At 44.0% G+C, this 25,860-nt stretch overlaps 1 protein-coding gene across 3 annotated transcripts in view; it reads right to left on the bottom strand.

The window, feature by feature from the left end:
* The window catches only part of galt2 (Polypeptide N-acetylgalactosaminyltransferase 2), a 138,997-nt gene that overhangs the window by 22,261 nt on the left and 90,876 nt on the right, over window positions 1-25,860 (bottom strand). For all 3 annotated transcript variants that reach the window (XR_001329933.3, XR_001329936.3, NM_001173688.1), the window contains 4 exon segments: window positions 20,445-20,598; window positions 1,998-2,096; window positions 1,800-1,867; window positions 1,226-1,291 (listed from right to left, as the gene is read on the bottom strand). Coding sequence is in view for 1 of the 3 variants with exons in the window: in NM_001173688.1 (NP_001167159.1) it covers window positions 1,226-1,291; window positions 1,800-1,867; window positions 1,998-2,096; window positions 20,445-20,598 (387 nt within the window). In the remaining 2 variants the exon portion in view is untranslated.

Genomic DNA, 25,860 nt, shown 5'->3' with positions numbered 1-25,860 from the left:
TAATACAAAACTTAAAATACCCCCAGATTAAAATGGTTACATTTACTTTATACATTTTAGTCATTTAGCAGACACTTATCTAGAGCGACATTGTCTGAGTGCATTTTCATACAGTGTGAAATTATACATTTGTATGTTTTTAATGACTTGGTTTGAAGTCATCTGGTATGTTTTTAATGACTTGGTTTGAAGTAATCTATTACCCGCTGAAGTGCTTGGTCATATGAACTTTAACCCTGGGTTAGACAATTCAATTCTTGCTTAGTTGGTTGAGCGGGGCATTGTGTGGTGTGCCATTGGTTGAGCGGAGCAGAGTGTGGTGTGCCATTGGTTGAGCGGGGCAGGGTGTGGTGTGCTATTGGTTGAGAGGGGCAGAGTGTGGTGTGCTATTGGCTGAGAGGAGCAGAGTGTGGTGTGCCATTGGTTGAGCGGGGCAGAGTGTGGTGTGCCATTGGTTGAGAGGGGCAGAGTGTGGTGTGCTATTGGTTGAGAGGGCAGAGTGTGGTGTGCCATTGGTTTGAGAGGGGCAGAGTGTGGTGTGCCATTGGTTGAGAGGGGCAGAGTGTGGTGTGCCATTGGTTGAGAGGAGCAGAGTGTGGTGTGCCATTGGTTGAGAGGGGCAGAGTGTGGTGTGCCATTGGTTGAGAGGGGCAGAGTGTGGTGTGCTATTGGTTGAGAGGGGCAGAGTGTGGTGTGCTATTGGTTGAGAGGAGCAGAGTGTGGTGTGCTATTGGTTGAGAGGAGCAGAGTGTGGTGTGCTATTGGTTGAGAGGAGCAGAGTGTGGTGTGCTATTGGTTGAGAGGAGCAGAGTGTGGTGTGCTATTGTGGAGTTGTAAAAGACAATCAGTTTTGCAGAGATAGCAATAATGAACAGAGGACTGCAGCCAAGTCTTTTTGACCTAATATTCATTCTATTCGACAGCACACAAAGCACTTTCCAAAAATATACTCGTTGTTACAAACTCTTCATTGTTTTGGATTGTATATTTTCTCCCCATTGACCCCAATAAACCTGTTCAGAGGTTTCCTTTCCTAGCCCTAATGATCCTTCTCTGCTGTTACAAGTGGCAAATCACTTCAGTTGATTTGATTAGGGTACATGCAGTGTTGGACAAGGTCAAGGACAATGGGCATCAAATACTATGATGATGACTAAAGCCTGACCAATCATTTTCAACTAGCAGTTTTTATTCCTTCAAATGGATTTCCCATTTATCCACTCACCTTCTCGTCGATCGTTTCGAAGAACCCGGATCTTCTCAATTTTCCCCAACAAGGCTCCATCTTCAGCTGAACCACGAGACACAACCCTTGGTTACTAAAATAAACCATCTATACACATATACACACACGTCAAATAAACATCTATATGGGATTTATAAGGGCTTTATGAAGACTTCTTTTCAGCTGTAAAAGTTGTGTTTCATTTAAAGCGGGACCAATGGTTTACTTAGTGTCGGCGTCACTGGAGGGCCACTGTCAAACAGACAACTCTAGAACGACTCAAAGATCGCTTTACTCTACTTCAAAAGGCTGACGGGAACAAGAGACCTCTATTAAAACAGGAGGGAAAGATATATGATAGGTGTGATGCCTGAGCTGGAGGCATGTGCCCTTTAGGGTCACCCAGAGTTTAGAGGGACGGAGCCTGAGAGATGGTTCAGGACAGGGGCTTTAGTTTACAGACCGGGTGGCGAGGGAGAGAAGGACCTGGAGCCTGTCAACCAGTGCCAGTACTGATCCAGAGTGACAGAGGCACAGGGCAAAAGAGAGAATTAAGACTCAAACAGCAACTCACGGTTGTCACTGTAATCATCAACCAGGATTATCTCCTTGACAAGGTGGGGGGGACTCTTCTTAAGAACACTGGAGAGGGAGGGAGGGAGGGCAGAGGGTTAGACATGGGTTAGCATCTTCAGGCCTAGCCTGTCGGAGAAAGAGAGAGAGAGAGTGTGTGTGTGTGTGTGTGTGTGTGTGTGTGTGTGTGTGTGTTCACCTGACCACGGTGCGGAGCAGAGCAGAGCGGGCCTCATTGTGGAAAGTGATGATCACACTAGAAGCAGGCAGCTCTGTCTTCCACTGTTTATGCTGGCAGCTGAGGGAGAAAGGGGACACACAAATTCAATAGGACACTGAAAACAATCAATGGCCAAAAAGGACCAATTATCTGCCTTTAAAAGAGAGAAACAAGGGTTAGCCGGTGTTGTGTGTTCCAATACGCTGGTTGAATAACTTTAGCTTTTGATGTTGAAATCCCCGGGCCCCCCCAAAAAATAGGTTACAGATTTTTTTTAAAGGTTACACACTCTCGTGACGGTTTGGTGAAGCTGTAATGGAAGGAAAGTCTTGCTTGCGTAAACGATGGCGCCTCAGACCAGCCCCTTGAGATTTCAATATGATAGATGGGCTAATCCACTAGAGCCCAATCACCAGCAGCGTCGGGTACGAGTATGGGTGAGAGCGCAGCGACTACCCGAGTCAACGCCATTGACACGGAGTGCCCACGATGAGCCTCCATATATATATATAGATAGATTGATAGAGATAGAGAGAGCGATAGAGAGACAACAGTAGAGTAAGATTGTAACATCAATCAATGCTTCCGACAGGAGTTACAAGACAAGACATGACATGAAACGACTACCTTTTTTTTAGGAGAACTAAAAGGCATAAAATAGCTGGCCATAGTTCCCAGAGCAGCGGTCAACTATGATACCATCTGGGCCTAGAGAGGACCTCGGAAATCGATACCTGATCTACTTTACAGACAGTACCTGAAACACACACAACTTCAGTAGTGGACTATTTAGTGCCCCAGCTGAACACCAGCAGGTCATTACTGTTAGGACTGCATTCACATTAAAGTCCATGCTTCTTCGAATGGATGTAAAGTAGTCCAGTAAACCAACCCCGGCTTAACCAAGTCCTTGACACCAGATGTGTACCAAACAAACAAACTGCGGCACGCCCTTTTCTTTGCACAGACATCATACTTCATGTAATGTAGCTCCCTCTGAGCTGCGTAATAGAAAAGAGGTGTCAGTAACAAGACACTGTAGGGAGGGGATATGAAAGACATAGTTTGAAGAAAAAACAAGCACGGGCTGATGAGTTGCTTTGTATAGCCTTCTGCCTGGTCCTTTGGTGGCCTCTTCACGTGCACGCCATGCAGTGCTTCACAACGTGACCCGCTCACATTTCTCATGAAATATTCATCCGGCAGTGTACACCGAGAACACTTAATTAGAATCAGAGACAGTGGCTAAAATGCCAGACAACGGTTACAGAGTCCCCGCTGGGTCGACAGACGATACATAAAACATTCTCATTAAGACCCTTAGCCTCCAGAAGGCCTCCTGCCATCCAAGGTAACACTCTGTCTGAAGAGTAAACAAGAAGCCAAGCAATTTAGGCTTGTCAAAAAAAAAGGACATTGAAATAAAAACGCCTCCATTTTGATTGGCTTTAAACAGACAAGGCTCTGTTGTGACGAGAATCAGAGGAGTAATCTTCCACCTAAGTGTTTGATGGTGCCTGGCAGACAGCCGCAGGCAGAGCAGAGATGGGGAAGAGAGGAAGCTGAGCTGCATTTAGAAAACCGACAGAGCTCTCGCTCACATCAAACACTGATCGGAAACTGATAGAGAGTTGTACAGAAAACGTCACTGATGTGACCGTAAGTTTAACACCTTACATACAGTACAGTAGGGATAGTGGTACTTAGGCAGGGAGTAATGTCAGAAACTCAGAACTAAAATTGTGCGTATTGTGTCGAATGCTCGACTAAGTTCTGGGGGGAGATGTGTTAGAATAGATACTAGAAAGCGGAGCGGAAAGCAGAACAGTAGCTCCACCCCCCATTCTTTGCACGTTTCGAGGTCAAGTCTATGGGCCAAATGTCCCCTCGCCTTTCGTTATTCAAAAGATGCCAACATCATGCTGCTCGTGACAAGGTCATATCACGAAGACTCAGTTTAGTTATGCATTCATGTATTTAAATAGGATTTTTACAATGTACAAAGGGTTTCATGTACACAAATGTAAGAGGCAATTATCCCTTTCTGCTTTGGTAGTGACCATTCTAACCCGACGTACTGGCGGGTCCATTCTAACCCGACGTACTGGCGGGTCCATTCTAACCCGACGTGCTGGCGGGTCCATTCTAACCCGACGTGCTGGCGGGTCCATTCTAACCCGGCGTGCTGGCGGGTCCATTCTAACCCGGCGTGCTGGCGGGTCCATTCTAACCTGGCGTGCTGGCGGGTCCATTCTAACCCGGCGTGCTGGCGGGTCCATTCTAACCCGGCGTGCTGGCGGGTCCATTCTAACCCGGCGTGCTGGCGGGTCCATTCTAACCCGGCGTGCTGGCGGGTCCATTCTAACCCGACATACTGGCAGGTCCATTCTTCTGATGTAAAGTGATTTTATGTTCAGTTTTCTTTTCACTTTCTGAAGAGGACTTCTAGTTCTATTCATATGATTTCATATGAACATCTAAGTGTTGTATATAAACCTTGAGCATTTGGGCCTTTCCTCATTTAGAACTCTGGTGAGTTGAAAACAAATGTGACAATTTGAAGCAGAATGTTGGAAAGATTGTGGGGGAATTCTTCTAGTGGAAATACTGTACTTAGAGCCATGGCTCAGGAGGTGCATTAACAAAGAAAATAGGTGACATATCTTCCACTGGTGCCAAGAAAGAGTCCAGGACAAAACAAAATAAAATCAACAGATGAGTTGAAATAAATCCTAAACCCATTTGTACTAGTGGTTGTTCTGTAGTAGACATGGTTCAGACACTCGGGGTAACCTCCCTGTGGCTCTGTAGACACAGCTCACACTGACGTGGGAATAAAAGAGCTTCAAATCTATTCAAATATATGCATGTTATGCGTGCAAATGTTGGGCACAGTGTGGGCACCTTTCACTTGTCTGCTAACCGTGTCCGCCAGAGAAACTCGGAGAGCTCAAACTCTCAGTGAAGACAACACTTTCAAAGACACTGGCCTAATCATGAAGGGTGTCATGGAAACCAATATATACAGTCAAGATGTTTTTCCCCTAATCATAGCAAATTAGACATTTATTTTATGTAAATTTTAGAGGAAACGTAACCTTGATTCAAATACACTGACTAGCACTATGGCCATATATGGTGAACCAGCATTAATTTAATCCCCAGATACTTCAAACCACACACACACACACACACAGTGAGAGGTGCCAAGCTGGTGAGGCAAACAAATCAATGTGCCACCCCCTGGCATTGATATCAATCCACTATGAATACAGAGACCTCTGCATGAAATATTTTCCACCAGAGCACATACTGTGATCCTGGCACATTGACAACTGAGAGATACAGTTCAATCCCCTCCTAGAAGTTACCGCTCTCTACAGACACAAACAAGGGAAATTAAACAAGGGAAATTAAATCAGCATGCGGTACCTCTGGAATAAACAAATCAATCACTGTGAATTGTACCCCATTTCCATGTTGAAACTAACAGGACAGAGTGAAAGCTGAAAGAGTGCATAAGATATGGAACAAAGTAAAGATTAGTGTAGTTGTAGCATTCCTCACAATGCTCCTCTTCACGGCAACGACAGAGGCAAAAAGCTGAAATATCCATGTTCACGCCAGCCTGCTTCCTGGTGACTGCTTCACGTCAGCCTGGTTCCTGGTGACTGCTTCACGTCAGCCTGGTTCCTGGTGACTGCTTCACGTCAGCCTGGTTCCTGGTGACTGCTTCACGTCAGCCTGGTTCCTGGTGACTGCTTCACGTCAGCCTGGTTCCTGGTGACTGCTTCACGTCAGCCTGGTTCCTGGTGACTGCTTCACGTCAGCCTGGTTCCTGGTGACTGCTTCACGTCAGCCTGGTTCCTGGTGACTGCTTCACGTCAGCCTAGTTCCTGGTGACTGCTTCACGTCAGCCTAGTTCCTGGTGACTGCTTCACGTCAGCCTAGTTCCTGGTGACTGCTTCACGTCAGCCTGGTTCCTGGTGACTGCTTCACGTCAGCCTGGTTCCTGGTGACTGCTTCAAGGCAGCCTAGTTCCTGGTGACTGCTTCACGTCAGCCTGGTTCCTGGTGACTGCTTCACGTCAGCCTAGTTCCTGGTGACTGCTTTATTGGCGTATAAGTGACCCTGCATTCCCTTGAGAACTTTGCTGCAGGCGCACTGACCACAGGCAGAAGTAAGCGTCAGTTACCGAACAGCAATTACTGACAAAGTATGGGCCAACTTGTCAAAAGGATCGTTAGGAAGCCTGTGCTCATCCACTCGAGGGACAGTGGAAATGACGGGCTTGAAAGAAGCTGAGCAGGTGGAGGATGGAGAGCGCTGCTAGCCAAGACTAAACAACAGCAAGTTGAAGAGACTTAATTGATTCACCATGTGCCATTATAGTTGGCAGAGCAATCCCAAACAATACATGTCTGTAGCCATATCTAACTTCAATTACTCAGACACAATACAGACAGACCCACAAAGAGAATGCTGTCAATTAGCATTTCCAGTTACGCAGGATGATTGAAATTCTTTGACATCTATGACAAACATACAGTTAACTGCCAAAATAAAGGAAACACTTGAGAAAAAGCAGGATACAAAGTACACTATATATACACACAAAAGTATGTGGACACCCCTTCAAATTAGTCAATTTGCCTATTTCAGCAACACAGGTGTATAAAATCGAGCACAAAGCCATGCAATCTCCATTGACAAACATTGGCATTAGAATGGCCTTACTGAAGAGCTCAGTGACTTTCAACGTGGCGGATGCCACCTTTCCAACAAGTCAGTTTTCTGCCCTGCTAAGAGCTGCACCGGTCAACTCAGCCACGAAGTTGTAGGCCACAAAGCTCACAGAACGGGACCGCCGAGTGCTGAAATGCATAGCGCGTAAAAAAACATCTGTCTTCAGTTGCAACACTCACTACCGAGTTCCAAATTGCCTCTGGAAGCAACGCCAGCACAATAACTGTTCGTCGGGCGCTTATAGAATGGATTCCTTGGCCTAGCAGCCGCACACAAGCCTAAGATCTTCATGCACAATACCTAGCATTGGCTGGAGTGATGTAAAGCTCGCCGCCATTGGACTCTGGAGCAGCGTTGTCTGGAGTGATGAATCATGCCTCACCATTTTGCAGTCCGACGGACAAATCTGGGTTTGGCGGATGCCAGGAGAAATGCTACCTGCCCCAATGCACAGTGCCAACTGTAAAGTTTGGTGGAGGAGGAATAATGGTCTGGGGCTGTTTGTCATGGTTCTGGTTAGGCCCCTTAGTGTCAGTAAAGGGAAATCTAAATGCTACAGTAAACAATTACATTCTAGACGATTCTGTGCTTCCAACTTTGTGGCAACATTTTGGGGAAGGCCCTTTCCTGTTTTAGCATGACAATGGCCCTGTGCACAAAACGAGGTCCGTTTCGAAATGGTTTGTCGAGATCAGTGTGGAAGAACTTGACGGGTCTGAAAACAGACAGGGGGAGGTGTGGGGTTGGGGGTCACAGACCTTCCTGACCAAACATCCTGCATACCCACCAGTCATAAACCACAGGCGCTCATGGGAAACCTATAGTGGTGTGGCTAAATGCTTAGTGTATGACACATGAATGAGATAGTCAAGTCAAATGCTACAACTCAGAGTATATTTTAGGTACTTTAAAGAGCCACTGAACACACCGATTGGTACGTGTTTTTCTGTTGCTCATTAGAAAAATGAGATTTCAGTCTTGGAAGTGTGTTTCCTGACCGATTCCGCGTTTGGTTAAGGATGTTTGTCCGACATGAGACACTGTAGATGCGGAAGCCTATTTCCCTTCTTCAAAATCCCCAGAATGAATCTAAGATGACGTTTTTACCGAGGATGTTTTAGTTTGACATCTAACTAAGGTGTCTGGTGCAGTATTTCTCAAGTTGACAATTGCGTGACGTGTCATCTTACGTAATCAAAGTCAGAGCTGCTGGGCGGGTCTGTCTCACTATCTATGCTATCGGATAGAGAGCAATCACCGCAGCTGTTCACCCCATGTCAGTGGGCAAACGGACATCGTCAAATCACAACCTTAATTTATCCGTTGTGATTTGTTGCTTTTTAAAGGAGGTCACTCTTTAAGGGGTCGTTAATGTCTTTGCGGAGACGGAGTTGAGTAATGTCAAACTCCAGGCACAGACGATCATAACTCTGTGTTAGCTAAGACCAACACAGGCCTTCCCAAACCATAACTCACTGGTGAAATAAGTCATACTACAGCGCTCGCCCTAGTGATTCCAAAAGTACCTTCAGTTGGATATGTCAAGTTAATTCTGGGAATTGACAATACAGACACATTTCCATAACCCTGTTTAAACAAGAGTCTCGGTTGTGGGGCTTGCATCTAATTGTTGTATGGGATGAATGAGTAAAGATGAAACTTTGTGAAATTATGTAATGTGATTTTAGACTGTTTTATGAAGGGAACTCCAATTCCCTTTGGAGATTAACTAAATCAGAGGCCTGCCCCATGAGCACAGACATTGATCCAGCGTCGTGGGACAGCCCTTTTCTGCTCTCCTGAATATAACCCCCACTTTGGGAATTTATCTTCAGACCATGCTTCTCTCAATTACGAGAGGGTAAGGTTTGAGCCCTTTGCTGAATTCTTAACCATACCACGTGGTTAACTCTGAGACTATCGAACCAACAGAATAAGAACAAATCTTTGATACTAATTACTAGCCTGCAGCTAGGAATTCGGTATCATTGAACACAAAGACCGACAACCGCCGAAACATCTATTCTATAACGACATAGCTGAATGTTACTCTTAACTACCCATTCCAACCACGGCAGAGAGAGAGGGCGGACAATCTCTCCAACAGAAACAAACTTTCCAACAGAGATCAGGACGACACACTGAGTGTAAATATATATATTGATTGCAATTATTCCCGAATGAGTGAGCGTTCATGTGCATTTCAATTGTTAGAATTATCAACTTTGAAGTGTCTTTTATCTCAGTCGACCCTCACTTCCCTTTTGTCCACCAAGCCACGATGCCGGTTTAGCCCACTAGGGCACATCCGCTATCATTTCCTTGTAACTATACTGCTCAAAAAAATAAAGGGAACACTTAAACAACACAATGTATCTCCAAGTCAATCACACTTCTGTGAAATCAAACTGTCCACTTAGGAAGCAACACTGATTGACAATAAATTTCACATGCTGTTGTGCAAATGGAATAGCCAACAGGTGGAAATTAGTCAATAAACAAGACACCCCCAATAAAGGAGTGGTTCTGAAGGTGGAGACCACAGACCACTTCTCAGTTCCTATGCCTCCTGGCTGATGTTTTGGTCACTTTTGAATGCGCCATCCTGGTGCTTTCACTCTAGTGGTAGCATAAGACAGAGTCTACAACCCACACAAGTGGCTCAGGTAGTGCAGCTCATCCAGGATGGCACATCAATGCGAGCTGTGGCAAGAAGGTTTGCCGTGTCTGTCAACGTAGTGTCCAGAGCATGGAGGTGCTACCAGGAGACAGGCCAGTACATCAGGAGACGTGGAGGAGGCCGTAGGAGGGCAACAACCCAGCAGCAGGACCGCTACCTCCGCCTTTGTGCAAGGAGGAGCAGGAGGAGCACTGCCAGAGCCCTGCAAAATGACCTCCAGCAGGCCACAAATGTGCATGTGTCTGCTCAAACGGTCAGAAACAGACTCCATGAGGGTGGTATGAGGGCCCGACGTCCACAGGTGGGGGTTGTGCTTACAGCCCAACACCGTGCAGGACGTTTGGCATTTGCCAGAGAACACCAAGATTGGCAAATTCGCCACTGGCATCCTGTGCTCTTCTCAGATGAAAGCAGGTTCACACTGAGCACGTGACAGACGTGACAGAGTCTGGAGACGCCGTGGAGAACGTTCTGCTGCCTGCAACATCCTCCAGCATGACCGGTTTGGCGGTGGGTCAGTCATGGTGTGGGGTGGCATTTCTTTGGGGGGCCGCACAGCCCTCCATGTGCTCGCCAGAGGTAGCCTGACTGCCATTAGGTACCGAGATGAGATCCTCAGACCCCTTGTGAGACCATATGCTGGTGCGGTTGGCCCTGGGTTCCTCCTAATGCAAGACAATGCTAGACCTCATGTGGCTGGAGTGTGTCAGCAGTTCCTGCAAGAGGAAGGCATTGATGCTATGGACTGGCCCGCCCATTCCCCAGACCTGAATCCAATTGAGCACATCTGGGACATCATGTCTCGCTCCATCCACCAACGCCACGTTGCACCACAGACTGTCCAGGAGTTGGCGGATGCTTTAGTACAGGTCTGGGAGGAGATCCCTCAGGAGACCATCCGCCACCTCATCAGGAGCATGCCCAGGCATTGTAGGGAGGTCATACAGGCACGTGGAGGCCACACACACACTACTGAGCCTCATTTTGACTTGTTTTAAGGACATTACATCAAAGTTGGATCAGCCTGTAGTGTGGTTTTCCACTTTAATTTTGAGTGTGACTCCAAATCCAGACCTCCATGGGTTGATAAATTGGATTTCCATTGATTATTTTTGTGTGATTTTGTTGTCAGCACATTCAACTATGTAAAGAAAAAAGTATTTAATAAGATAATTTCTTTCATTCAGATCTAGGATGTGTTGTTTAAGTGTTCCCTTTATTTTTTGAGCAGTGTATATCTACTGTTTGTGCATTTCTGTGATTATTTAGTTAGTAAAAAAATGATTTAAGACAATTGATGTATGGATGACTCATAGTGAAAACTGGGTTGGTGCAGATAAGCAACAATTTACGACATTTGGAATGAGACTAACGTCAGGTAAAGAATAATTAATTAATGAGAAGACTAATTGATCAGATCAGGGATTTTTGTTTTGTTTACTACCCAGTGCCCAACCACCAATATATTTGCATCAGTCCGATGGGACAGCGGGAGAAAGTGTTTTCAGAGTGGCAGAAATGCTTACCTCAATATATTAATTTGTGGCCACTGAAGAACAATGCTGTCAACATGACCCATGAGCATTAATGGTGGAGAATATTGATCAGATCTCATGTTATATTGTAGCTAAATCAAAATGTTGTACCTAAATGAACATTGCTTCACTGCCTGCTACATCTGGCCAATGTAGTATTTGGCATTTGGTCCATGCTCAGAAAAATAGCACGAGGTGTAATCTCACGAGACAACATGTACTGTACCAGCTCTATAGAGAAAACCATGTCTCCTGTGCATACCAGATCAGTTCCCATTTAAAAGGAGTACTAGACTTACCTGGCATTTAAACCCACCTGAGGGCCAAAACAACAACTCATAGGCTTACTCAAACCATATGGATTTGGCCCTTCTGTCCTGATATCTTGGCAGGGATAGTGCCCAGGTCCCCGGGAGCACAGGAGGGCAGACCAGCCCGGAGGATAATCAATTGTACCTTTGAGCAGCGCTCCTCTGGCTGACATGAGGGAGCCAACGTGGCAGATGAAGCAGAGGAGCAGGGGCGATTCCTGGGTCCCCTGAAGACATTGATCAGAATGTCAGAGGGAAAGCTACTTTGTAACAGCCACCGACCACTCCCTCTCATTAGCATTCCAACACTTTGGCCTCTGTGCTCCCCCTCTTCCACCCCCTGTCCCTCATCAATTGTATCCACTTCCATGTATCATCTTACCCCGCCCCCCCCTTCACTGTCTTTGATATTTCCTCTTGTAACACGCTCTGTGCCACAGGGCCAGAAGGCCTCAAACACAGAATGCACTAACTGTAAGTGGCCCTGGATAAGTGTGTCTGCTACATGACTAAACTGTAAATGTGGGATGAATGGGCATCAGAGATCAAAAGGGGCACTTCCAGTTCAATCTTACATGCACTACTGGGGAAGTCCCTGGGCAGCTGCCTTAGTCACAGCCATTTCCCTCACAAAAGGACCCACTAGGCCATGTACACCCTCCCTAAGAGATAAAGAATCCATTATACACAGGGATTAATCTCATGCTTATTCACTTTGCATTGTCCGATATTCAAACGTTCTGGATATCTGAGGGTATAAGAGCGAGGCCACAGAGGTTTCCACAGGCAAATAAAACAGCAGAGTGATTCTCTAATTTGATGATGAGTAACATGATTATGTGGTAATGGAGGAAGCTCTTCCAGAGTGGGCTTCCTGTTATCTGAAGGTTCTCCCTGGAGTATCTAATATCTGTTGATCAGGGCCTGGTTTCCCGATAGTGATGGAAGTCGGGCTGACGAGTGTTTTAATGACGCTTTCCTACAACCGCTGCAGACGTAAAGTGTTTCCCAAAACGCCACACAGAGAGAACGTTCAATAAATTAAATAGATTGAGCAAAAATTTGACTTCAATTTGCAAAATAGAACTGAAATTGATTGAACATGAAATGTATTTAAATATAATTTAAATATATTTATATTTTAATGCATTTATCTTGTTTTCATTTGTATTTGTTATGGATCCCCATTAGCTCCTGCCTAGGCAGCAGCTACTCCTCCTCCTGCGGTCCAGCAAAATTAAGGCAGTTATACAATTTTAAAAACGTTACAATACATTCACAACACACAGCGTGCACTCAGGCCCCCACTCCACAACTAATACATATCTACAGTACAAAATCCATGTGTACATGTGTGTGTGTATAGTGTGTATGTTATTGTGTGTGTATGCATGTGTCTGTGCCTATGTTTGTTGCTTCACAGTCCCCACTATTCCATATATTTTAATCTGTTTTTGAGATCTGATTCTACTGCTGGCATCAGTTACTTGATGTGGAATAGAGTTCCATGTAGTCATGGCTCTATGTAGTACTATGCACCTCCCATAGTCGGTTCTGGACTTGGGGACAGTGAAGAGACCTCTGGTGGTATGTCTTGTGGGGTATGCATGGGTGTCTGAGCTGTGTGCTAGACGTTTAAACAGACAGCTCGGTGCATTCAACATGTCAATACCTCTCACAAATACAAGTACTGATGAAGTCAATCTCTCCTCCACTTTGAGCCAGGAGAGAATGACATGCATATTATTAATATTAGCTATTTGTGTACATCCAAGGGCCAGCCATGCTGCCCTGTTCTGAACCAATTGCAATTTTCCTAAGTCCCTCTTTGTGGCACCTGACCACACGACTGAACAGTAGTCCAGGTGTGACACAACTAGGGCCTGTAGGACCTGCCTTGTTGATAGTGTTAAGAAGGTAGAGCAGTGCTTTAATATGGACATACCTCTCCCCATGTTAGCTACAGTTGTATCAATATGTTTGGCCATGACAGTTTACAATCCAGGGTTAATCCAAGCAGTTTAGTCACCTCAACTTGCTCAATTTCCACATGATTTATTACAATATTTAGTTGAGGTTTATTGAATGATTTGTCATTCCTACATAAGCTTCTGGGGAACCCACGCCCACCTACTTTTTCTTTCACCCCAGTAGCCGGACGCCGCTCTGGTCTGGTGGAAGTTTCGCCACCATGTCGGCTCTCCACAGCTGACTGGCCGTTGCTAGGCTGGGTTCCATCCCCGAAGGGGATTCTCCTTCCCTGGAGAACGGAGCTGACCTCGACCCAACCAACCAGCCATGGCGGTACATCACTCACCGTGGAAGTCAAAGAAGGCACCCTCTGGCAATGGGAGTCTCCATGGAGATGTTGAGCCCGGAACTGACAGACCAGAAACAGCTTTGCCGCTTTGGATCCAGAGGTTCCGGCGACTTCATCCTTGGTGGCTTCCCAATCAAGATCGGATCCGGAGGTACCTGCGTCTTTGTCCTCGGCTCTGTCTCCCTCTCCAGTGGCTTCTACCTCGGGTTCAGATCCTCGGAGCTCCCAGCCTCACCAGACCGTGAGGCTGCCTGAGAGACCGGCCCATTCAACAACACCAGCTGTCATCATAGGCAGCTCTATGGTGAGAAACATCTCAGTCCCCAAGGCAAAAACCCTGTGCTACACAGGAGCACGAGTACAGGACATAACAAGGCTGCTTCTGACTGTTCGACGACAGATGCCGGGAGCTGACACTGTCGTAGTCCATGTGGGGTCAAACGACATCAGGAGGGCTAGCTCGGAGCATTTGAAAATGGATTTTAAATGACTGATTGTAGCATTAAAAGACCCCCCAAAAAATATAATGTCAGGTCCAGTACCATCGTTGGGCCGCTGGTGTGAAAGATTAGGCAGCCAGATATTTAATGCCAGCAGTCTAAAAGATTACTGTAGGTCTGGTCTGCTAGAGTCACTTTTATTGATAACTTCGACACATTCTGGAAACAGAAGATACTCTACAGGAATGACGGGAGTCCATCCAAATCATCTTGGCTCCTGGACTCTGTCCACGCATTTCAAGGCTGCGTTGAAACAATGACTGGTAAATGATCCAAGACCAGCTCAGTTAAACCCTACCATTGTGACAATGAGTCATCATAATGCTGCATCAAATGTACATGATCTTAGGGGCATTGGCAAACAATGTAAGTAATTATATTTATGTACCCCTAATTGCACCGAATACATCTGTTTATCCTACAGCTATTGTAAGCAGTAATCATGAGCCTATAAACCACAGTTACACTGTTAGCACTGAGGTGGTGTGCAATAGTAGGAAGACCACTTTATGCAGCTCACCCTGTACTATCAGCTCCAATGTAAATAACATGAGTAAGTCTACCTCTGATAAGCTTCTCGGTAAAGCATTAAAAGCAATAAAACAACCTGGAAAAGTGCTAAAAAAAATAGCCCATATTAACATATGTAGCCTAAGAAACAAGGTCCATGAAGTGAATAACTTGCTTGTAACAGATGACATTCATATTCTGACTATCTTTGAAAATACCTTTGATGATACAGTGGTAGCAATACATGGTTATAACATCTACCAAAAAGACAGAAATGCCAAAGGGGGCGGTGTTGCGGTCTATATTCAGAACCACATTCCTGTAAAGCTTACAGATGATCTAATGTTAAATAATATGGCTACAGGTTCATCAGCCTCACCTAAAGTTGAAGATATCCCTCTAGTGGTGTAAGGGCTGTGCTTTGGCAAAGTGAGTGAGGTTATATCCTGCATTTTTGGCCCTGTCCGGGGGTATTGTCGGATGGGGCCACAGTGTCTCCCGACCCCTCCTGTCTCAGCCTCCAGTATTTATGCTGCAGTAGTTTATGTGTCGGGGGGCTAGGATCAGTCTTATATCTGGAGTATTTCTCCTGTCTTATCCGGTGTCCTTTGTGAATTTAAGTATGATCTCTCTAATTCTCTTTCTTTCTCTCTCGGAGGACCTGAGCCCTAGGACCATGCCTCAGGACTACCTGGCCTGATGACTCCTTGCTCTCCCCAGTCCACCTGGCCGTGCTGCTACTCCAGTTTCAACTGTTCTGCCTGCGGCTATGGAACCCTGACCTGTTCACCGGACGTGCTACCTGTCCCAGACCTGCTGTTTTCAACTCTCTAGAGACAGCAGGAGCGGTAGAGATACTCTGAATGATCGGCTATGAAAAGCCAACTGACATTTACTCCTGAGGTGCTGACCTGTTGCACCCTCAACATCCACTGTGATTATTATTATTTGACCCTGCTGGTCATTTATGAACATTTGAAAATCTTGGCCATGTTCTGTTATAATCGCCACAGCCAGAAGAGGACTGGCCACCCCTCATAGCCTGGTTCCTCTCTAGGTTTCTTCCTAGGTTCTGGCCTTCTAGGGAGTTTTTCCTAGCCACCGTGCTTCTACACCTGCATTGCTTGCTGTTTGGGGTTTTAGGCTGGGTTTCTGTACAGCACTTAGATATCAGCTGATGTAAAAAGGGCTTTATAAATACATTTGATTTGATAATAGCCATATCTAGGAAAACCAAAGTTCCAAAGGCTGGGCGTAATAATAAGAGGTTATACAAAAAGTTTTGTAGTGATTCATATGTTGATGATGTAAAGAGTATTTGCTGGTCTGTGGTGTGTAATGAGGAGAAACCAGATGCTGCACTTGACGCATTTATGAAACTACTTATTCCAGTTACTAATAAACACGCACCCATTAACCTGTTGGGGATAGGGGGCAGTATTTTCACAGCCGGATAAAAAAAACATACCCGATTTAAACTGGTTACTACTCTTACCCAGAAACGAGAATATGCATATAATTAGTAGATTTGGATAGAAAACACTCAAAAGTCTCTAAAACTGTTTGAATGGTGTCTGTGAGTATAACAGAACTCATATGGCAGTCATAACCCTGAGACAAATCCTAACAGGAAGTGGAAATCTGATGTGTGGAATCACTTTCAAGCCTTTGCCATTGAAACACACAGGGACTTATTAATCATTTAGCACTTCCTATGGCTTCCACTAGATGTCAACAGTCTTTACAAAGTGGTTTGAGTCTTCTCCGGTAAAAACTGACCGAACGAGAGGCCTGGAAAGTTTGTCATAGAGGGAGGGCCATTACTACTATGATGCGCGTGCCCGTGGGTACTCTCTCGTTCCGAAACGTTTAGTAAGACAATGCAATCGTCCGCCTTGAATATTATTGAAGTTCTGATTGAAAAAGGCCCTAAAGATTTATGTTATACAACGTTCGACATGTTTGAACAAAAATAAAGACATTTTTTTTGCACATTCGTGACGACAAGTCCCGCGCGCTTCGTACATTTTGAGTAGCCTTCGGAACGCGCTAACAAGAAGGAGCTATTGGGACATAAATTATTAACTTTTTCGAACAAAACTACATTTGTTGTGGAACTGGGATTTCTGGAAGTGCCTTCTGATGAAGATAATCAAAGGTAAGTGAATATTTACAATAGTATATTTGATTTTAGATGAGTCCAAGATGGCGCTAACCTGTATCGCCTAGCCTATTTTTCTGAGCATAGCACCTCGTTTATTGCAAAGTGTGATTTCCCAGTAAAGTTATTTTTAAATCTGGCAATACGGTTGCATTCACGAGATGTTCATCTATAATTCTTTGAACGACAATATTATATTTTACCAATGTTTTCAAATAGTAATTTTGTAAATTGTAGCGCTGATTCACCGGAAGCATTTGAGGGAAAATATTTTCTGAACGTCACGTGCCGATGTAAAATGCTGTTTTTATATATAAATATGAACTTTATCGAACAAAAAATGCATGTATTGTGTAACATGATGTCCTAGGAGTGTCATCTGATGAAGGTTGTCAAAGGTTAGTGCTGCATTTAGCTGTGTTTTGGGTATTTGTGATGCATGCTAGTTGCTTTGAAAATGGCAGTGTGATTATTTTTGGCAGGGTACTCTCCTAACATAATCTAATGTTTTGCTTTTGCTGTAAAGCCTTTTTGAAATCGGACAACGTGGTTCGATTCAGGAGAGGTGTATCTATAAAATGGTGTAAAATAGTCATATGTTTGAGAAATTGAAGTTATAGCATTTATGAGGTATTTGTATTTCGTGTGACGCGATTCCACTGGCTGTTGACTAGGGTGGGACGTTGCCCAGAGAAGTTAAGAAAATTACTATAAAAACTGTTGTTAAATCCCCTTGGATTGATGAGGAATTTAAAAATGGTATGGTTGAGAGGGATGAGGCAAAAGGTATGGCAATAAAGTCTGGCAGCCCAACTGATTGGAATTAAGAAATCATGTGACTAAATTAAATAAAAAAGAAACTACACTATGATACAAAGACAAATTATATAAAGAATGATAGTAAAAAGCTTTGGTGGCACCTTAAATTACATTTTGGGAAAAAAAGACAACTCGGCTCCTTCATTCATCACAAAGCCCACTGATATTGCAAACTACTTTAATGACTTTCATTGGCAAGATAAACTTAGGGATGACCTGCCAGCAACAAACACTGACACAACACATCCAAGTATATTGGACCAAATTATGAAAGACAAGAATTGTACTTTTGAATTCTGTAAAGTCAGTGTGGAAGAAGTAAAAAAGTATTGTTGTCTTTCAACAATGACAAGCCACCGGGGGCTGACAATCTGGATGGAAAATTACTGAGGATAATAGCAGACGATATTGCCGCATCTTCAATTTAAGCCTACCAGAGAGTGTGTGCCCTCAGGCCTGGAGGGAAGCTAAAGTCATTCTGCTTACCAAGAATAGTAAAGCCCCCTTTACTGGCTCAAATTGCCAACCAACCAGCATGTTACCAACCCTTAGTAAACTTCTGGAAAAAATTGTGTTTGACCAGATAAAATTTTATTTCACAGTAAACTAATTGACAACAGAATTTCAGCATGCTTATAGGGAAGGAAACTCAACAAGCACAGCACTTACACAAATGACTGATGATTGGCTGAGATAAATTATCGATCATGGTCTGCTGCTGGAAAAACGTATGTGTTATGGCTTTACATCTCCTGCTATAATGTGCATATAGAGTTACTTGTCTAATAGAACACAGAGGGTGTTCTTAAATGGACACCTCTCAAATATAATTCAGTTACAATCAGGAATTCCCCAAGGTAGCTGTTTAGGCCCCTTGCTTTTTTAAATTTTTACTAACGACATGCCACTGACTGAGTAAAGTCAGAGTGTCTATGTATGCGGATGACTCAACACTATACACACGTCAGCAACTACAGTGACTGAAATGACTGCAACACTCAACAAAGAGCTGCAATTAGTTTCAGAGTGGGTGGCAAGGAATAAGTTAGCCCTAAATATTTCTAATACTAAAAGCATTGTATTTGGAACCAAACACTCACTAAACCTTAAAACTCAACTAAATCTTGTAATAAATCATGTGGAAATTGAGCAAGTTGAGACGACTAAACTGCTTGGAGTTATGAGACGACTAAACTGCTTGGAGTTATGAGAGGTATTGACATGTTGAATGCACCGATCTGTCTGTCTAAACTACTGGCACACAGCTCGGACACTCATGCATACCCCACAAGACGTCTCTTCACAGTCCCCAAGTCCAGAACAGACTATGGGAGGCACACAGTACCACATCAAGTAACGCAAGCACTACATTTTGATTTAAAAAACAGATTAAAAAAATACCTTATGGAACGGCGGGGACTGTGAAGCAACAAACATAGGCACAGACACATACATACACACGATACATACACATGGATTTTGTACTGTAGATATGTGGTAGTGGTGGAGTAGGGGCCTGAGGGCACACAGTGTGTTGTGAAATCTGTGAATGTATTGTAATGTTTTTAAAATTGTATAAACTGCCTTAATTTTGCTGGACGCCAGGAAGAGTAGCTGCTGCTTTGGCAATAGCTAATGGGGCTCCATTATAAAAACAAATACAAAATATTTAGTAACAATGGTTTTGAGAAACAGCTCAGAGATTTAATGATGCTCCTACGAAGGTGCTAACGATGAACTTAGCGTTCAGATGCTTTTGGGAAACTGAGCCCTGGCACTGGGAAACTGGGCCCTGGCCCATCCTGAGCAAACATCAAAAGCACAGACATAAATACAGTTGGACACTGTTGGACCTCAAAGAACTACAGGCACCAACTGCAGCATGAACTGCTAACAGACACCATGGATTCATCATCAACTGCTAACAGGCACCATGGATTCATCATCAACTGCTAACAGGCACCATGGATTCATCAACTGCTAACAGGCACCATGGATGAACATCAACTGCTAACAGGCACCATCAATCAACATCAACTGCTAACAGGCACCATCAATCAACATCAACTGCTAACAGGCACCATCAATCAACATAAACTGCTAACAGGCACCATCAATCAACATCAACTGCTAACAGGCACCATTGATCAACATCAACTGCTAACAGGCACCATGGATTCATCATCAACTGCTAACATGCACCATAGATCAACATCAACTGCTAACAGGCACCATTGATCAACATCAACTGCTTCAACAAGGAAGAAAATTGAAGGGTAATTCGCTATCAATCTACTATCCTGACCCCCCACAATAAGCCATCTACTCGCCTGTATTTTTTTCCCAGAGGACCTGCATTTACTTAGATCTTTGGGCAGTGAGTGGGTGAGCCAATTGGTAGCTTCAGATGATTGTGCCAAAGGTCTCTGCTAGACTGTCCAGCGTTATTGTGAGGCTTAGTTAGGTTATATTGAGGTTCCAGCAGAAGAAACTCAGTCCAGTGTTATTGTGAGGCTTAGTTAGGTTATATTGAGGTTCCAGCAGAAGAAACTCAGTCCAGCGTTATTGTGAGGCTTAGTTAGGTTATATTGAGGCGCCAGCAGAAGAAACCCTGTCGTTAGGCTAAGGAGGAAGAAAAATAAAAATGTATACTTCTGTCTCTGATTAATGTTGCCCTCCTGGTAATCAGATGACAGCATGAGGTCCCAGTTTTTCCCCCATAAGACATTCACTCAACTACTCACTGCAGTAAAATCACCATGAATTGAGCTAAAATTCTTTAATTCTGTACTCATGTGTTTCCCACTCAATTCCACCCATGACTGAGGTGGAATGGAGACTTACTGGTCGTGTCTGGTGTCAGGGACTCCGCGGTCCATCCTCAGCTTGTCACTCTCCACCTGGTTGAACTTGTTGCGGGCGTAGGGATCCTGCCCTGGCCGCACCACCGTAGCACCAACATATAGGTCCTGGTCAAAGTCTTGCCATCTCACCTTGCCTGCAGACCAGAGCAGACACACAGGAGAGGAAATGAAGACAGTACAATGGACTGCAGCACAGTAAATAAACATGTTCTAACCGCCCTCCCTCTTACTGGGCAGAAAACAGCTGCTAGCACCTTCTGGTTGCAGTTTCATCACAAGTGAACCTTTGTGTTTATTTTGCACATTCCAGAGCTCACAGATAATTTGAGACTTTCCCAAACTGTAATAAGAGCCTGCAGTCAGCTACATTACAAAGACTTTCCCAAACTGTAATAAGAGCCTGCAGTCAGCTACATACAAGCTACCTGCGTCTCTTTTGCTTCTTCTCTCGCAGGAGCACACACACAGCCTAGTCAGATTATTATACATTTAAATAAAAAGCTAAATAAAATGCCATGTGTAATTGTAATTCTTGTCACAACAACATATGAAAACATGTCCCCACATAAACACTGGATATCAGTGTGGCTAAACACTAATGCAGCTGTTATGTTAATGAAGCCTCTAAAACATACGGCAGCATTCGATTACATTATCTGTCAGACAGGGTGGGGGCACGCAGAGAAAAAAAGACCATGAGTAATTAATCTCATTGAGCTCTGACAGCTTGTCTTCAGCATGACAATTAGGAAGGTCTGAGAATAATCCGTCTCAGATGCTAATTGTTCCACAGAAATGGTAAATTGCATGCAGGGGGCATTATAACTGACTAAGCTTGGAGACAAAAAGCAGTTGACCTTGTCATTTCCATGATTAACAGAAGCCACAGATGACTATCTATGAAATTAATGGTGCAGTCTATTAAATGGTTCAGTCTTATGTCATCACAATCCACAGACACGCAGTAGCACATTTTGTTGTAATCTGTTATTTTTACATCAAATATCTTCATATACCTTAATGCCTAGTTAAATAAAAGGTTAAATAAATAAAATAAACATAAGTAAGACATTAAGTTATTAGGTCACTTGTTATTTTGCTAATAGCAGCAGTTAAGGCTGTGTTAATGAGCATGGCCTGCTGGCAATGATGGGACTAGATTTGTAAAGAGGGAAATCAAATCCTCCATGCAGTAAATTCCGGAACATTACATTTGAGTCGTTTAGCAGATTCTCTTATCCAGAGCGACTAAGTTAGTGCATTCATCTTAAGATAGCAAAGTGAGACAACCACATATGACAATCGTATCAAGTACATTTTACCTGAAAATATTTATCAGCAAAGTCAGAGCTAGTAGGGGGAAGCTTGTTCCACCATTTGAACATATTGTATACAACGATCCCTTATACAGTAGCTTCATTTTATCACTTTAAAGAACTGAGGAACAATATGTGCACATTGCTGCGCTTATATAATGTGAAGAAATAGCCTAAAAGTTTATTAACATTTAAAGCTAAACTTTGATGTGTTGCGTAAGCCACACTGGATGAAAAAGTTTTTTTGATGCTAGTGGTTGTATTAATTTGGGATCTATCACATCCCACAACTGTCCCAAACTTTGGAATATTTATTTCTCGCACAGAATAGGTCAACTTTTATACTATGGGGGATAGTAGATTGACATAGGCTAGAGCTTTTGCTGTTCACTAAGCCTTCTCATCTTGTTGGCTGACGAAAATTAAATGTGTACAGTTCTTCCAATACACACCTCGGAATTGGATAAGGACGCGGGCAGTTGCGTCCCTGATGTGTCTTCACTTTAGCCTGTAAGAAAGACCAGATCACGTGATGGAGAGCTATGTGAGTGAGAGGTGCTTCGGAGCGCGCAGCACTCAGGGAGAAGGGTACAAAGCAGCGCTCCGGGCCAAGGGCACAACGGCCACAACAAACATGGATTTTTTTAGCGTGCATTACGGCCACACAAAAGGGATGCTGCCGTGAAATTCGAGACATTATAAAGTGCTTGTCAAATTGTGAATGAGAGACTAATGAACTGTGTACAGCCTGCGCACAAAAACAAAGCAGACCTCATGCCTTACAAGCGACTTTTTTCAAATCCTCATTAGAGTCGCATCATGCAGCCTTACAATGTATTTAAAATCAAAACATATAGCCCAACATTTGTAAAACTACTAAAGTTACAATAATAACTAGGGATGCACTGATATGACATTTTTGGCCGATACCGATAACCGCTATTTTCCTTTCCCCCCCCAAAAAACTATACCTATATTTAACATTTTTGCGGCCTTTTTAAGCATTCTAGTACAGTTAAGTAGTTCACTCACTCTCACACAGGTCTAAGGCACAGCATCTCAGTGCAAGAGGCGTCACTACAGTTCCTGGCTCGAATCAAGGCTGTATCACATCCGGCCGTGATTGGGAGTCCCATAAGGCGGCGCACAATTGGCCCAGTGTCATCCGGGTTTGGCCGGTGTAGGCTGTCATTGTAAATATGAATAAATAAATGAAAAAATTCTTAACTGACTTGCCTAGTTAAATAAAGGTTACACACACACACCAAAAAGTTATTTTGTTGGCATTTACGTGTGTCCCCATTACCAGTAAAACATAATCAAAACCTATTTCTTTCACTTGCTTGCTGTGATGTTTAATTATTCATTAGTTTCATTCTCAACCAGGATTTCATCATACATGTCAAGCAGTGAAGTTTCAGCACTGTCTGTCTGTGGCCTCTCTTCCTCGGTGAGCACTGTCACTGTGTCCGTTTCCAGCTTGTCCAGCTGTGTATGTAATATTTCACGTAAACACTGTCTGCATCGAAGTAGCAGTCCTTGTACCTAACATCAAGCATGGTGGCGACAGAGTAAAGAGGTTCAGAGAGAATGCCACTGAATCGCTTGTTCACAGCCTCAAGTACTTTTGCACGTTTTAACCTCTATGGGCTAGGTGGGACGCTTGCGTCCCACCTACGTAACAGCCACTGCCAGCCTGTGGCGCGATTTTCAAAACCTTAAAAATCCTATTACTTCAATTTCTCAAACATATGACTATTTTACAGCTATTTAAAGACAAGACTCTCGTTAATCTAACCACACTGTCCGATTTCAAAAAGGCTTTACAACGAAAGCAAAACATTAGATTATGTCAGCAGAGTACCAAGCCAGAAATAATCAGACACCCATTTTTCAAGCCAGCATATAATGTCACCAAAACCCAGAAGACAGCTAAATGCAGCACTCACCTTTGATGATCTTCATCAGATGACAACCCTAGGACATTATGTTATACAATACATGCATGTTTTGTTCAATCAAGTTCATATTTATATCAAAAACCAGCTTTTTACATTAGCATGTGACGTTCAGAACTAGCAAACTTCCGGGGAATTCGCTAACATTTTATTAAATTACTCACGATAAACGTTCACAAAAAGCATAACAATTATTTTAAGAATTATAGATACAGACCTCCTCTATGCACTCGATATGTCCGATTTTAAAATAGCTTTTTGGTGAAAGCACATTTTGCAATATTCTAAGTACATAGCCCAGGCTTCACGGGCTCGCTATTTAGACACCCGGCAAGTTTAGCACTCACCATAATCATATTTACTATTATAAAAGTTTGATTACCTTTTGTTGTCTTCGTCAGAATGCACACCCAGGACTGCTACTTCAATAACAAATGTTGGTTTGGTCCAAAATAATCCATCGTTATATCCGAATAGCAGCGTTTTGTTCGTGCGTTCCAGACACTATCCGAAATAGTAAAGAAGTGTCACGCGCATGGCGCAATTCGTGACAATAAAATTCTAAATATTCCATTACCGTACTTCGAAGCATGTCAACCGCTGTTTAAAATCAATTTTTACGACACTTTTCTCGTAGAAAAGCGATAATATTCCGACAGGGAATCTCCTTTTCGGCAAACAGAGGAAAAAATCCCAAAGGCGGGGGCGGTCGGGGTCACGCGCATAAGCCCGTGTCCCTTGATCGGCCACTTGAGAAAGGCGATAATGTGTTTCAGCCTGGGGCTGGAATGACGACATTCTGTTTTTTCCCGGGCTCTGAGCGCCTATGGACGACGTGGGAAGTGTCACGTTAGAGCAGAGATCCTTAGTAAATGATAGAGATGGAAAAGAAGTTCAAGAAATGGTCAGACAGGCCACTTCCTGTAAAGGAATCTCTCAGGTTTTGACCTGCCATTTGAGTTCTGTTATACTCACAGACACCATTCAAACAGTTTTAGAAAATTTAGGGTGTTTTCTATCCATATGTAATAAGTATATGCATATTCTAGTTACTGGGTAGGAGTGGTAACCAGATTAAATCGGGTATGTTTTTTATCCAGCCGTGTCAATACTGCCCCCTAGCCCTAACAGGTTAAGCGCCGTGTCGCCCGCATGCTAGCGTAGTAGCGACTACTCCGCGGCCTCCCTGTTCCATCTACCGCTGCCCCCTGGACCCTATGATCACTTGGCTACATAGCTGATGCCTGCTGAACTGTCCATTAATCACGGTACTCCATTCTGTTTATTATTTGTTTATCTGTCGGCCACAGCCGCGAACTCAGGCTGTGTGTGTAGTTAACCGACCCTCTCTGTCCAGTCATCGCCATTTTACCTGTTGTTGTGGTTTGAGCTGATCAGCTGTTGTCTCACCCGTTGTCTGGCTAGCTCTCCCAATCAACACCTGTGATTACTTTATGCCTCGCTGTATGTCTCTCTCAAATGTCAATATGCCTTATATACTGTTGCTTAGGTTAGTTATTGTTTTAGTTTACAATGGAGCCCCTAGTTCCACTCATCATACCTAAGTTACCTCCTTTGTCCCACCTCCCGCACATGCGATGACCTCACCCATTATAACCAGCATGTCCAGAGATACAGCCTCTCATCATCACTCAGTGCCTGGGCTTACCTCTGCTGTACCCGCACCCCACCAAACCCCTGTCTGCACATTATGCCCTGAATCTAATCTACCACGCCCAGAAATCCGCTCCTTTTATTCTTTGTCCCCAACGCTCTAGGCAAACAGTTTTGATAGCCTTCAGCTGTACCCTCATCCTACTCCTCCTCTGTTCCTCGGGTGATGTGGAGGTAAACCCAGGCCCTGCATGTCCCCAGGCACCCTCATTTGTTGACTTCTGTGATCAAAAAAGCCTTGATTTCATGCATGTCAACATCAGAAGCCTCCTCCCTAAGTTTGTTTTCCTCACTGCTTTAGCACACTCCGCCAACCCTGATGTCCTTTCCGTGTCTGAATCCTGGCTTAGGAAGGACACCAAAAATTCTGAGATTTCCATACCCAACTACAACATTTTTCGTCAAGATAGAACTGCCAAAGGTGGAGGAGTTGCAATCTACTGCAGAG

Source organism: Salmo salar, chromosome 01, assembly GCF_965601325.2.
Source record: "Salmo salar chromosome 01, fSalSal1, whole genome shotgun sequence".
In the NCBI taxonomy this organism is placed as follows: Eukaryota; Metazoa; Chordata; class Actinopteri; order Salmoniformes; family Salmonidae; genus Salmo; species Salmo salar.
This window is presented reverse-complemented; position numbering and strand designations above follow the sequence as displayed.